The 14,846-nt window shown below is 53.2% G+C and overlaps 1 protein-coding gene across 2 annotated transcripts in view; it reads left to right on the top strand.

Annotated features, from left to right (window-relative positions):
- NDUFA10 (NADH:ubiquinone oxidoreductase subunit A10) overlaps positions 1–14,138 on the top strand; it is a 47,541-nt gene extending 33,403 nt beyond the window's left edge. Inside the window, exon 10 of one of the 2 annotated variants that reach the window (XM_059167524.1) lies at positions 13,779–14,138. In XM_059167524.1, coding sequence (XP_059023507.1) covers positions 13,779–13,847 — 69 coding nt within the window. In that variant the 3' untranslated portion in view covers positions 13,848–14,138. Of the gene's footprint in view, positions 1–11,551; positions 11,642–13,778 lie in introns of those variants that run through there. The other variant, XM_059167523.1, reaches the window with a different exon arrangement.
- Positions 14,139–14,846: the final 708 nt, after the last annotated feature.

Here is a 14,846-nt window from a genome sequence, read left to right on the forward strand (position 1 = left end):
GGCCACACACACACACACCACGTCCCTGCTGGTGTCGGCCTTGACGCCCTGGCTGCGGCCATGTAGGTGCTGCTCCCTTTGCAGGAAGTGACCATGCACTCCGTAGGCTTTGCAGGTGCCCGCTGAGTGGGAATTGTGTGAACCTTTAGAAGAGTGCCGATGTTTTTAAAGGAAACTCAGTTACTTGATATTTAAGAAAAAAAAAAGGTAAATTGGAATTAGATAGAATGTAAATCGTAGTGACCAATTGTCCTCATTCACAGAGTATTCTGTTTGGATGTCCTTTGTTACCAAGTGTCGCCTAGAGAGCCTATGGTGGGAGGTGTAGGGATGAATGATGAAGGCTTTGTGTCGATCTCACATGCAGCTGTTGGGGAGACCTGGGGAGATCTGCTCCCAGAAAGGGGTCCCTGGCCAGGCTGCAGAGCTCTTGTCTAGAGATGATCGAGGGAGCAGCGGGCACAGCTGGCCTGCCTCCGAGACACCTGATGCGCTCGTGGGTTTGCTGCTGGGAGACAAGTGAGCAGCGTGGGGATGTTTAAAAGAATTGTTTCTGCAAGAGGAGGAATTGTTTGATGCTGGAGCAGAGCACATTCTCTGGCTACTTGTTTCCTGGAACGCGTGGGGTGGTGGGTGCCCTTATGGCAGAGACCCTTGGAAGATGACTTTCCTGCTAGGCTGTTATTCATTTTCTAGGGGAAAAAAAAAGTGTTTTTAATGTTGAAAATGTGTTTTAGCCACACTCCACCAACAGCATGAGAAGTTTCTGTAAACCTGGCACATGTAATAAAGGTAATGAAATTACTACAGTTGCACCTCATGATTTCATGAGGAACTTAAAATGTATCTGCAGCATGCTTGTGGAGACACTGGGAAGCAGGAGGGTGGGCTCTGCACGGGGTAATACATCCATTACTTATGATGCATATTTTATGGTGGATCCTGAACTTGCTGGTACTTGTGGTTAGGAGTTACTGGATGGCACTTCTGAAGTGCCATCTTGGAAGCAGAAGCAGTGCGCGGACCTTTTGTTTTTAATTAAACGTCACAGTCTCCCTTTCTCTTCTAGGATCTTTCTGCTCCTTCTGTCTTTGCTATTTTGGGTCGGGGTATAAATTTGTTTTTTACTTACACCAGCACTTTTTTACTCTTGTGGATGGGATATTATTCTTGCTTATGTTTTCAATAGCTTCTCTTTCTTTAAGCATCTCAAATACAGTTTTTTCTCTTCTTTGTCTGGTAATACCAGGTTTGGAGGATCATCCAGACTTTATCATTTATCGTTTCCTCTGATTCTTACCTATAGGGGTGGTTTTTTCCCTTCTGTGTTTTGGAAACTGTGATACTAAATTCATGCTTTGTGGGCCTCTATCCGTGGACACGTAATGAGAGTCCCTCCTAAATACAGGATCCCCAGTTAAATTTGAATTTGAAGAAATGATGATTCTCTTTTGGGGTGAGTGTGCCCCAGACGTTTCAGGAACTGGAGCATCTGACGCTGTTCACTAGCTCTGGCTGTCCTGATCCTGTAAGGACTGATTGCTGCTGCCAGCCCCCAGACTCACGACCAGCAGGGGCTCCAGGCCCCTGAGGTAGTGCAGCTGGAACCCTCAGACCCGTTTGAGGACAGATCGTGGCTGTAAATCCCCCAGATGGCAGCGGAGGTCTCTGCAGGGCCCGGGCTCTCTTCTGTTCTGCCTTCCACCGGAGCTGCTACCCTCCAGAGCTGTGCTTCAGTAAGGACTCCCCTCCCCGGGCCCCACCTCACCCTGACTGCAGCTCTGCCTTCTGGCTCCAGGCAGCTCTTCTCACGTCCCCAGGGCCACTGAGGCTTCAGCTTGCCACGCTGGTTTTCACCCTGCTCTTCATTTCTAACCTTTGTGATTTCTTGCAGAGCTCAGCAATGCATTTAAAAGCATTTCTAGATGTTTTATATCAAAAGCTCTTTCAGGGCTCTGGGGCTGTTGTTTGGCTGGAAGCAGAAAGCTGCTGTGATGTTCTCCATGCTCTGCAAGCTGGTTTGGGTGCTGGGTCTGCCTGTAGCCGCACTAGTGAGGGTCTGAGTTGGAAGCTCTGTCTCTCTAGGCTCAACAGGTGTTTGCTTGGTGAGCCGCTGGGACAGAGAATTCATTAAATCCCCGACTCTCAAGGCAAGAAAGGAGAGCTGACTGATGAAAGACTTTCTGTCTCCTGTTAGCATCAGAGAGTCCTGTCTAGAAGACATATTCAGGCGTTGTGTGGGCACTAAATTATTTCCGGGAGTGACAGTCTACTCTGAACACTTGCTGGTAAGCTTAACACTGCTGCCACCCCACAGAACTGTCACCTCCCCATTTTGCATTTACTCCCCTGTCCCTTGGCAAGTCTGTTGTTCCAGGCACTGTTGTCAGCATCGGGGCCACATTGGGGACTAAAACAGTGTTGTTCTCAAGGAGCTTGCATCCTGGTTGGGGAAGGAGGTCCAGCCAATAAGCTTACATGTAACAGGGCATTCAAGTGGGATGGGGCAGGAATAAGTTGATCTTGGGCAGAGGTGTGCTACAGAGAGGGGTGACCGAGCCGCACCTGCGGGCAGGGCTTTGGAGGTAGAGGCAGGCTGGGCCTGCTGTGGTGAAATGGGGGTGTGGGGGTGTAGGCAGGGCTAGAGGTGAACGTGGAAGTTAGCGGGGCATGATTGGGGATGGGGGCTGTAGGCAGTGCTGTGAAGCCTGGGGTGACATTTTCGTGAGACTATAAGCCAGTGCGCTGTTTTGAGAGTGATCGGGTCTGAATTATGTGCAGAGATTATGTGCTTGCCATGTTGGGTTCTAGGGTGGGGGCAGAGAAGCGGGGGGTGTTTGGGGAGTCTTGGTGAGAGATAAGGGGGACATGGCTGTGACTCCCGGGGTGAGCTACGTTCTGTTACCCGAGAGGCCCTGTTTGCAATGATGGGCTTGCCCTTTCCCAGGAGTTGGATCTGTTCCTATGTGTCAGGTTTATAGCTAAATAAGCTGTTGTGGAAAGGTTCCAACAGGGGGTGCTTGAGGGAGGGATGCAGTGTGGGAGTGGGTGTGCTGTTTGTCTCCCTACTTTCCTTCAAACCGTGGGGTGGGTGCGATGCTGGGAGCAAGTGCAGGCATACTAGGACCTGTCCCCTTCAGTGGCTGGATCATGAGGGGCGAGTTGAGCTGATGGGTCACAGGGTTTGTGAGAGCAGAAGCTGTTTGTCAGAACGGTGGTTTTGTTCATGGGGCCACAGGCACGCTTAGTCGTGGACACCTGTTAGCCTGATGCTCACTGAATTCGCTGATGAACTGGATGAACCCAGAAAGGGTGGCTCACTGGAGCCTTTCCAGGGGATAGCCTGTCACCCCAGATGCCTGTGTGCCCTGTCTGCACACTGGAGTGGTGCACACTGGAGTGGTGCTGTGGTCCAACCCGCGTGTCAGCCACATCCTCCTTGTCAGGGGCACTCGTGGCAGCGGCTGTCCCAAGCTTGAAGAGCATGAGGACTGCTGGGAACACAGGGTACCCCTCAGCCTTTTACAGTTGCTCCCTTACTGGGAGGATTGCAGCCTGGGCCTCCTTGTCAGACTCAGACTTCAATGTTTTCATGACACTTAAGTAGATTCTGCAGTGACAGTGACAGGTGCCATTGGCAGAGCTGTGACGCATTCCATGCAGGGGACGTGGCAGGGAGTAGAAGTGCCCTGGTCACAGAGGACCTGCCTCTTCCTCCCCAGATAGTGTGCTGGCCTGGGGCCTGGAAAGGTGGGATGTTAGGCTGGCAGCTGCCACCCTGCCACCCCCGCCACTGCTCCCCACCTCCACTGCTCCTCCCTCCACCGCTGCTCTCCCCTCTTCCCCTGCTCTCCCCTCCTCCCCTACTCTCCCCTCCTCCCTGCCCCCACTCCCTGCCCCCGCTACCCCCAACCAACCCCTCTACGTCACTGCTACCAGCAGGGCAGGGCAGGCTGCTGGACCTCAGGAGGAGAGTTTGGATAGAATGGTAGAAGTAGGCTTTCCCATATTTTGTTGGCATGTTGTTTTATTTCTAAAGGCTGAGTCAGGCTCAGTCTGTTGCTGGGCTAAGGAGCGAGAGCACGTAGGGAGGGAGGGAGAGGGCGCAGGGCGCAGCTGGAGGTTGCGGAGGCGCGAAGGGGATCCTGGCTTGCAGGCAAGTATGGCTGCTCCCGGAGGACTCGGAGGACTTGGACAGTCTTTCCACAGAGCCCGCCCCGCTTTTGCGGGAGGAGCCACCCTGAGGGAGAGTGGAGCCCTGCTCTGTAGGACCCAGGCAGACCGGCTCTTGTTGCGCCAGAGACACGGCTGCTGGAGGGCCGGTTGGCCAGCGAGGGAAGCTACCTGTGGGGAGGTGTGGGGCTTAGCATGCTCAGGTCAGTGCGGGGCATGCACACCAGCCTGTACGCGGGCTGCTGCCTCAAAAGCCTCATGTTCCTGAGTTAACCTCACTGGAGCCCCTTCCAGCCCCAGGCTCAGAGGGTAGATTGTAGCTGTTAGACTTCCTGCATTTACGTTTGCATAACAGAAAGGTTTTTGTGTGTAGCATGGAGTCCATTGGTGCTTTGATGGCTAACGAGTCTGGGGGCAGGGGTATTGGTTCCCAGAAGAGGTCTGGACAGGTCAAACTCTGTAGCTACGGAATGTTCCTGGTGTCACATTTGCATGGTGGTGGTGTGTCTCTGTGGATCCTGTTGCCTTTGTGGCTTCTCTTGGAAGCCAGTCAGTGGGGATGATGGGAGGGCAGTGCTCACACACACACACAGTGGCAATGTGGGCTGTGGAGGTGAGCCCTCATGGACTCTGGACCCCTGCCCCTTAGCTGGCCTGCCTCAGTGGGTCCAGAGGGTCAGCCTAAAGGAAAGCCGGCTTTGGTGGTCCAAAGCCAGGGACCCCGCTGCTGTGTCCGGCTGCCTGGCTTGGGTCCCCCAACTGGAGCCTCGCTGCCTGCCTGAGCTGAGGGACACCCTTGGGGTGAAGATTCCACGTCCTCCCGTGGCTGGGCAGGCTCCATGGCACCGGGGCCCAAGTCTGGGCGGCGTGCGTCCAGGTCACGGGGTTCAACTGGCTCATTTTGCTTCCTGCAACGTTGTGATTTTTACTTCTGCTTGTCCTTGTGGGATTTGAGCTACCATTTATCCTGGGGCACAGCAGTCCTGTACCCCAGAAGTGGCCTGTGTCCCGGGAGCCGATGGGCTAAGGGTTTGGCTCTGTGTTTCCTTTTTGCTCTGATGGCCTGGAGTCAGGGGCCCAGTTTCAGGCTCTGCACCAAGGATGGAGTGTGTCACTGCAGAACTGCCTCTTCCTTGGAGCTGTCCTCTGCCAGTGTCAGCTGCTGCCCTTTCACTGCACAGCCCACCCAGACACCATGCAGAGGATGCGGGGACAGACCCGGTCCCTGTGCCCCACAGGCTCGCTGATCACTGGGCACCACACACATGAGCACAGTACATGGTGTAGTTCCTGGGCTCATGGTGGGAGTTCAAGTGTCAGGTGTCAAGAATCTCAAGATTATAAGGATGATGGTTTGCCAAGTAGACGAGGGCCCTCCCCAATTTGGGGGGAGAAGGAACAGCTTTGTGAAGGCTAGAGGCAGGGGATGGGTCATGTATTATGTGAAAGAAAAAGAGGTAGAAAGGACTTTTATCATTTCAAAATTGAAGGTGGTCTGTGGGCTTTATTTGGGATTACTCATTGACTACAAGAAGCTCTCTGCTGTGAATTTCAGAGCTAGGGAGACAGTGGGGCTCGGAGGTTGGTTAGCTCAGGGCAGCTCCCTAATATGGGAAGATGTGGAGGACAGAAGTTCAGGGTGATGGTTCGGAAGATGCTGTCCTGGCTGGCGAATGCATTCTGGTAGCGAGTGGCAGGTATGCAACACGGGCCAGATTCTTGTAGGGCCTTGATGCCCTCGTGCTTGTTGGCAGTAAGAAGAAGAGGCCTTCTGGAAGGCTGGCTAGGATGAAGGTGGGGTGTATGGGACGAGGGGACCTGGGGCAGGGGTGAGAGTAGAGAGGCCGGCCTGACCAGGAAGCCATGCACAAGGACAGCTAATTATGAGTAGCTATGTTCGGCCCCTAGCTGCTGTCTGGGAGGACAGGTTGTTACTCTTCCCAAGTGAATGGGCTGCAGAGAGGCTGTCTGAGCCGGAGGCTGGAAGGTTTCCTTCAGGGCACAGACCGGGCTCCATCCCGTCACATTGAGTCCCTGTGCACAGCTGGGTGGGGGAGTGCTGGGGAGGACGCCATGCACAGCTGGGCTTGGGGTCCCTGGGTGGGGGCGTGGGGGGTGTTGTGAGCATTTCCTGTTTGGCTGTATTGGTGGCCTAGGGGTGCAGACTAGTGAAGACAGACCTGTTGAGATCAGAAAGTTGCTAAGATTCCATATAAATGGGAATTTTAAATTTTGGTTTTGTGTTGTTGATCCTATGACGCGGGTGTTAGTTCAGCTCTCTCATTGCTCCGGCTGGAGTCAGGGTGGTTTTCGGGCACCCATCCATCATACTCCAGGTGACTGCCTGGGCAATCTCAGGTTTCTCCTGAAGTGATGTATGCAGAGGGGCACGAGTGTCTGGAGTCTGAGTTTATTTATCCATATATTTCCCATTCACTCAGCCCCCATTCTTTTGTTGGCACAACCTGTGAACACTCATGTGAGTGCCGATGTATGCATAGCAGGCTACTAATTTTTTAAAGTCATTTTTCAAACCCTATACTGGGTTACTTCTTATTTCTGTGCAGTCCTTCCTTGGGGCAGAAAAGCTGTGAATTGGTTTCCGCTTTACTGGTTCAGTGTCTTTTCAATTTAGAGAGGCCAGATGCTATTAAGATACGGAGCTCCCTCCACAAATCTGATCATGTCCGAGACAGTTGCCAGGACGACAGAGTCTTCTGCTTTCTCTCCTGCTATTTTTATTTCTTTACTATCTCAAGTTGTTTTTGTCTCAGTCCCAAGTTAGCATTGTCTAGAAGAGTGGTACTTTGTCGCTGGACTATGTCAACACCGTGCGGTCTTGCCTCCGCGGGGCTTTCTTGGGTAAGGCCACACTCGCAGTAATGGAAGAGCCTTGGAGTCGTTGGCCTCAGCGAGCTGACGGAGAAAGCTTACTAGACTCCGCTCGACACCCGGGCCTCAGAACTTAGCTTGGTACCTGTTTTTTTGTGTTAAACTGCAGATTCTCTGTTTAGAAATTGTTCCGCTGAGTGAGAGTGAGTGCATGGTGTCTGCGGTTGCCCCTTGCTCGCAGGCTGGAGGACACGCTAACATGGCTGCTTGCTGAGCACGGGGCTGACACTCCTTGTCCGTCCGCATGCCCTGGCGCTTAGGTTCCCGCGTGTGGAAGATGACCTGCGTCCCTGGGGCAGGGCAATTCGTGTCAGACATGGACTTCTCACCTGGTGCTTCAGGTTGAGTGTGATTGCAGATGACCACATGCTGTCTGGGCTCTGCTGGCGCCGGGTCACAGGGTGACGTCCTCACATACAGCCTGGCAGACCACAGGTGCCCGGATGTCGCCGTGTGTGCCCTCTGTTCTGCTGTTGGAGAATTTCTAGCAAGAATATTGTTTTCAGGTCTTTAAACAGAGGTTTGAGTCAGAGCTTTCCCACTCGCAGCTAACATGAGTCATGCAAAGTGCATGGTGCTGTGATACTTAGGGCAGTGGGTTTGGCAGCTAAATACGAATGTGTTTGTAACAGGCTGTGGTGTTTATGCTAAAAATAGAAGACACTTATTCTTAAAGAGATGGCTTCTGAAAATTGTCTTTGGTAAAATAAGATTTTAGGGGATTGATTTCAGTGTTTTTAGACTGAATTTATGCTTAGCAATAAAGAAAAATTGGGGACATTGTATATCAAAGAAGTCACTTTAGTCACCTGTGGTCTGCCAGGCTGTATGTGAGGCGTTCTTCTTTAAAATTAATAAAACATTTTTATTTTTGGAACTCATTAGAATTTATATGTAATAATTGATAACAGAAGTTGAACATTGGAATCCCCAAGTCACTGCAGACTTTCTTAGCCATTTGAGCTCCTTAGAGTGTCTAGAAAAAGCAGAGTCCGTCATACCTGTTACAGCCCACTTCCCACCCCAGGCAGGGCTTCATCTGATCCTTTTTAAAAAATTATCCTTTTTACAGTCCCACAACGAAGGACCTGGTGCCAGTATTAACACATCTAGTTTAGCTCTCCAGGAGGACTCAGCTGAAGAGCTGTGAGCATCTGTGAGTGCCCCTGACACGCCTGCCTGGAGCCAGAAGTTCCCCAACAGGACTTGCAGTAAACCTGAAAGGGGGTGGAGAAACTCTGAGAGCCCACACCTAGGCCAACGTAGATAGGGGCCGGGCGCTGATGCATGCCCAGGCCTGGCACAGCTAGAAACCGGAGCAGCAGAGCTCTACCCATACCAACTGGAGGGCGAACAGAACACTGGAGGGAAGGAATGGAATTCAGTAAAAACGAAGGCAGCACACGGGTGAGACAGACAACTAGCTGTTGCATCATTTCCCAAAGTTAGCGCATGCTAGGAGTTGCAGTTTAACTTAACGGATTCTTACACGCGGTCATGGAAGATATTCCTGGACTTGAGACTTGAGGGTCCAGCCTGCCGCCTGCAGTCAGGTGGCTTGGGCAGGTCACTTGACGCCTTTCCGAGGAGAGATAGTACCCACCTGCCCCTCATGGCATCAGAGCGCATGAGACAGTGCTGGTTTTGGAATTCAGTGACTGCCTGCTTGCATCAAGCAGGTGAGTGACTGCCCTGGACACCAAGAGGAGAGACAGGGGAAGAGAGGACACAGTCACCCTGTCTGCGTCAGGTCACTCCTGGAGGAAGGGGCAGGAGCTGGGCAAGAAGAACTAGTCGTGGGAAAGGACGAAGAGGAGGCAGAGGCCGGGATAGCCGGTCACCTGCTTGCTCATGGAGAGCCACTTGGGAATGCCTGAGAACCCAACACTCACCGGATCAGGAGGTGCGTGTGCCAGAGCTAGGGCTGGCTTCCTTCTGGGGGCCTCCTGCTACCCTGTCATGGAGCCTCCGGACACTCCTCCCAGAGGTGTGATTCCTCACAAGGCAGCGATTTTTGCCGCACGTCTCCAGGAGAGGTAGTGCTTGAGGAGGACAGCGCTGGCTGGTGAGCAGGGCTGAGAGCCGGCAGCCTTCTTGGCCAGAACCGGAGCACCAGCCCCCAGGGGCCCTGCGGGAGCAAGTGACTCACCACTGCCCTCTGGCCTTGGGAGAGGGGCTGGGTAGAGGCGAGGTCTCCTCAAGCAGGGGACACTTCAGTCCCGTAGCAAGTGAGGTTCAAAGTTTGTATCTTACTTTTCTGTTTTCCTGGCTTCTTTTGGCTTGGTCAACCATCTTCCTCTTCTGTTTTATTTCTTCTGCTGACTCATCAACTACACCGTCTGGTTTCACATTCATTAACACTCCAGGCTGTTCTAGTGCATGTCTGTCCCTCACCAGCATCTGCTCACACGTGGCTGGTCAAATCCTGCCAGCCCACACACAGCAAGCTGACTTCTGTCCAGCTCCCCTGACCTCTGCCATGGTCAGTTATCTTTAGAGGAAGCTGTTCTCATGACCTTTCACCCTGGCTACTAGCTATGCTGTCCAGTGCACTCTGTGCAGGCCCCGGCCTCTGTGTGACACCTCTGCATAGCCCCAGTCCCCTCCTGCCTTCACTGTTCCCACCACCCAGGTCTGTTGGCAACGAGTCGTTAGCTCTTGCTCAAAAAAGTCTCCCGCACTTGCGTTTCATTTTTATAGATGGCGGCACTCAGCACGGACTTCTGCATTGGCCACTTGTTTCCTCTGACACCCTGAGACTGCCCCCTGGACCCCTGGCCACACGGCTTCTGTGGATAAGTCTGAAGTCCTGCCGTGTGCCATCCCGTACCTGAGGGACCTGTTCTCTCTGGCTGCTTCTGAGACCCTCTTTTCATCTCTTTATCACTACTTCCAGCCACCTGGTAACCACGTGCTTCCGGGTGATTTTCTTTGTGCTTATCCTCCTGGGGTTCATGGAGCATCTCGGGTATGAGCACGTATCATTTGTAACACGTTTAGTCATGATTTCTCTGGATGTTTCTTATTCTCTTCTGGGGACTCTTGACAGTTCATGACCCATAGGTTGCTGAGGCTCTGTCCAGTTGTTTTTGGCCTTTTTCTCAGTGCCTCATCTTGGATAGTTTCTGTTGTCCTGTCTTCAAGTTCACTGGGGTTTTCTCATGTTTATATAATATGCTATTAATTCCATTGTGCTAGGTTGGGTTCTCCAAGGAGCAGCAGCCAAGATAAGATCAGGTAGATATTGATGAGAGTTTTGGGGAAACACCTATGAAGGGTCAAGGGGAGAGAAGATATAAGGTGCAGGGAAGCCCTTAGTCCTTGGTGCCATGTGATGCCTGGGACAGGAGAGGGAGGGAGGCGTATCAGCGGTGAGGTGGATCTGGCCAGGCTGATAGGGTGGCCCAGGGCCAGCGATACCTGTCAGCAGAGTCCCATGTCCTGAAGAAATAGGAGGGCCTAGAGCCTCTGCTGCTCCCGGCCAGGCTGAGTGGGCACCTTCTGTGGGGACATGGCCCAGTGTGACCGTGGTGGTAGACACGGGCAGCAGCTGACGCTGTAGGCACATTGGAGCAGCACACCCAACCAGTGGAATTTTATTTCAGATATCCTTTTTTTTTTAACCCTAGAAGTTTATTTATTTCTTTTTATGTTTTCTGGTTTTCTCATTACTTTCACTTCTCACTTAATTCCTTGAGCATAGAGTATTTTTATAATAGCTGTTTCAGTGGTCTTTTCTGATTTTCCATCTTTGTTACCTCAGAGTTGGCTTGATCTGTTCTCCCCTAGTTATGAGTTACATCTTCCTTTTCCAGGGTTAGAGACTTCCACGTTCAACATCCGTTGTGAGGTCTCTGCTTATGAGTCCTTGATTTTGTTTCAACCCTTGAGGAGTGTTTGACTATGTACCCAGCAGGCAGTTGACACACTTGCAAATCAGCTTAAGCTTCTGGGGTTTGATGTCTTAGCTTTGTGGTCAGTCTTGAGCAGTCTGGCTCATAGGGGAGGGTTAGCCTGGTAGCCAGGTGTGTGGTGAGCCCCGGGTGCTGGGAGCTCAGTCCCTCAGCCCCAGGAGTCTTGGCAGCCCCCAGGAGTGCCCTTTCCCCACGGGGCTTCTGCCGGCCTTTGGGACCGTCACTCCACATGTGCAGGGACATGCGCAGCCACAAACCAGGTCCATCCCCATCAGTATGTCAGGCCTTCTTTTCTGCCCACAGCCCTCCCCTCTAGCTCTCTGCCTGCAGATGCTAACCAGCCCGACCTCTGTTTCTGGTGTCCAGATGGTGGGGGAAGCTGTGGCCATCAGGAGGCATGGGTTTGTCTGGTGTCCTCACATGGTCTGTCCCGAGCAGCAGAGCCGCGGCCAAGGCTGCAGGGGGTCCAGGTGGACCGTGGCCACTGTGGCTGCTCCCGTGGGCCATGCCTTGCACTGTCTGGTTGCTGCCTTGCCTGCTGCCGAAGCTGTTTCCTCCTCTCTGCCAACCAGGTCCCGTCTGTTCCTGAAGCCTCCGATCCCGTGAGTCAGACCTGGTTCCTCCATCCTCAGGCACCTCCATTCTGACAAGCTGTACGTGTTCTGTGTATTTCATGAGGTTAGAGAAAATGGGATTTATTCATGCCACTCAGGACACTAGGACACAGTGTGCTTTATATGCAGAGGGAATTGAGATTTTTCCCAGGAGAATGAGTGAATAAAGGTAACTGCTCTCAGCTGGGTTCTGAGGGAAGCAGCTGGGAGAAGTCTCCCTGTGCGACCTCTGATCTCATCAGCCACCTCTCGGCACAAATCCCAGCCTGGCTTGTGGCGTTTCATGAGGGGCGACGTTCCCTGGAGTCAGACTCTCCCGCAGTCCCACTCTGTATAGCATCACCTTGCAAACAAAACGTATCTGTCTCAGCCGCCTCTCCTTGAGCTACCCGGCTCCCTCGTCCCTCGATCCCGTCATCACCTTGTTCACTTTCTCTTAGGGCAGCGGGTAGCAGTTTTTTTGAGACAAGCCAGAGAGTAAACAGTTGAACTCTGTAGGTCCTGCTCCTGCTGTCCCCAGGACTTGTTTCTGCCACGGGACTGAGCACCCGTGAACCTTGTTTCTACAGGACAGTCATCAGCCAGGTTTGGCCTGCAGGCCATAGTTTGCCAATCCTACACAAGGCCATAAATTCACATGGGGATGTGGGAGCCCTGACTCCCCTGCACGGTGTGAACAGAGCGTCGTCATCTGGACCAGAGTCTTGTGCGCATTAAGCGAGAACCTGTTCTGGTTGCTTGTGTCAGCATCTGTTTATTTTTTCCTGCAGTAAGCAGTTACACATAGAGAATTTCACATCAAGCACAGAAGTCTGGAAGGGCACGTCGAAGGGTCGTTTCTCACCAGGAACGCTCCACAGAGCAGGGGCTGGCCGCCCAGGGCGGGTGATAGGCCCAGGGGCCAGAGGGGCTGGCTGCCTTGTAGTGGGGGCAGACTGAGCCAGAGGACGTGGACTTGGAGTCTAGTTCCATGGACAAGCTCCTGAGCCTTCCTTTGAGGGAAAAAGACAAAACAGAATAGCAGTGTGTGTGCCTGGGTCTTGCCTTTTGTTTTCCTTTTGGATTCCCCGAATGCTCTTGGCATGTGAGTGGCTCTGTTAATGGGGTACCCCAGGCCTAAAAAGCAGAGCCAGCCTATGCTGGTCTCCTGCTCCGAAATGCATGGGCTCAGCCCTCCCTCCCGTCTTCCCGGCAGTCCCCAGCAACACAAGTGCCTCTGCAGACTGCAGAACCCCTACAAACCCGCGTGACCTGCACAGGCGACAGCGTGGGAGCAGGGCCTCAGAGCACACCTGCCGTCAGCTCTGTTTGGCTCGGCAATGGCCTTTGGAGCCCCCATTAGTGGCTCCCATTGCTGTGGCTGAGGTTGGATGCCTGGTACTGATGATGAGGAGAGGGAAACTGATTAATTTTTTCAAATACTTTAATACTTAAGGGCAAAATGAAGGGTTTTTTTATGTAGTATATACGAATCTGTTTATCCACATTGACTTGTAAATACGAGAAAGTAAATGCAATGTTTTGTTCCCACATATGTAACTTGGCAAACCTAGTGTGCTCCAGTGTTTCCCTGGCCAGGCGTGGCTCCGTTGCAGGCCCACCCTGCGCTGTGGGGCACTGCCTTCCATAGCCACCTGGAACCCACCGCCCCTGACTCTTGCTGCAGACTCCTTTGCCCGAGGGAGTAGGCTTGTGACCATATGGTGTGGTCTCTCTGGATGCCATGAGGGCTGGCAGGAGACCTCTGCCCTCTCAGTCTCAATGCTGCCCCGACAGACAGCCCTCCCGTGTCTAGTCCAGTCTGCTTCCTCCCCCTGCTCCTGGGAGCTGCCACTGAGGTGGGGCCTGATATTTGACACCCCCCTTTGTCCGCTTCCCTAACCTGCCCTGTAGATGGTAAAGGGCGGAGGGCCCATGGTAAGCTCACCTGAGTGCTCCTGAGACTGCTGTTCCAGCCAGAGTGCCGGCCAAAGCAGTGCCCTCTGGAGGTGCAAGTGGGTTGTTTGAATGACCACCCTCAGAGCCTGAGAACAGACGTGCTGCTTCCCAGGCCAGAGGCCACACTCCATGCCTGCATGCTATGGGCGCACAGAGGCTGGCGGGGCTCTATTCCCGTGGAGCAACTGCATCGAGCTGGGGCTCGTGGGCCTGTGAACCCTTGTGACTGTGGCCTTCCCTCCCACAGCTGCCGGGCCGCAGGTACTGCCCTGGATACAATGCAGACGTGGGCGACAAGTGGATCTGGCTGAAGTGACGGGTCATCCTCCACGCTCTACGCTGTGACAACGAAGAGGTTTCCAGTCTGACCTGCTCCTATGGACTCCATGTGGCTTTAGAGTTGGGGGGGGGGGGGATAGTCAATGTCCTGAAAATGTCACCAGGGGAGAAACGGCCTGGCCAGAAGCAGGCTTCCCTGAGAAGTGTCTGGGCGCAGGATGGGCCTCTTGCTTTAGGAGGTTTCACGGCCTGCTGGCTCTGTTGGGCAATGATCCATAGTTACCACAGGGAAGAAAAATCTGCTATTAAAGACCAGACGTGAGTAGAATTTCGTTACAGTTGTGTTCTGTGTCGTGCTGAGTTGATACTCGGTTTCTTCAGACTTCCAGAAATAAAGCCGATTCCACAGCGTTTTCCCTCCATCATCTGTCCACACCCGCACCCGCCACGTGTGTGCACACGTGTTTGCTCATGCGTCACTGACCATGTGCTATGGTGGGTCTGGTTTATTGAGACAGAGGCCAGGACTCAGGGGGTTTCTGTATGGAGAGGGAGAATCACATTTCCTTACATAGAAAGCAAAAAGAAAACTTGCCTGCTCGTTGAGCATTTCAGGGGCCTGCCCTGTTGAATGGGAGAGCTCTCCCCCAGAGCTGTGCCCCTGGCCATGTGTAGACCCCTGGACACCTGTCCCTGTTGAGATTTGGGTGCTTGAAGTTCAGTGTCGCATAGAGGTCAGTTCCTTGGCCACACAGGTGCACTGGCAGCCACCCAGGCTCCTGCTCCCGCACCTGCTCCCAGACTCTGGGCTCACTGGGATGCTTCATGGGCATCCCAGTAGTGCCCAGTGCGAAGGAGGCCCAGACCGCTCTCTCCTCCCTCCCCTTCCCCAGCTTCCCTACTCTCCTCCCCATCCCTTCCTCTCCCCTCCCTGCCATCCCCTCCCCTGCTCCCCTCCTTTTTTTCTTGTTTTCTTCCCTTCCTTCTCCTCCACTTCCCTCCTCCGCCCCCTCCCCTCCCTGCTCCCCTCTTTTCT

Source organism: Mustela lutreola, chromosome 3, assembly GCF_030435805.1.
Source record: "Mustela lutreola isolate mMusLut2 chromosome 3, mMusLut2.pri, whole genome shotgun sequence".
Classification (NCBI taxonomy): domain Eukaryota; kingdom Metazoa; phylum Chordata; class Mammalia; order Carnivora; family Mustelidae; genus Mustela; species Mustela lutreola.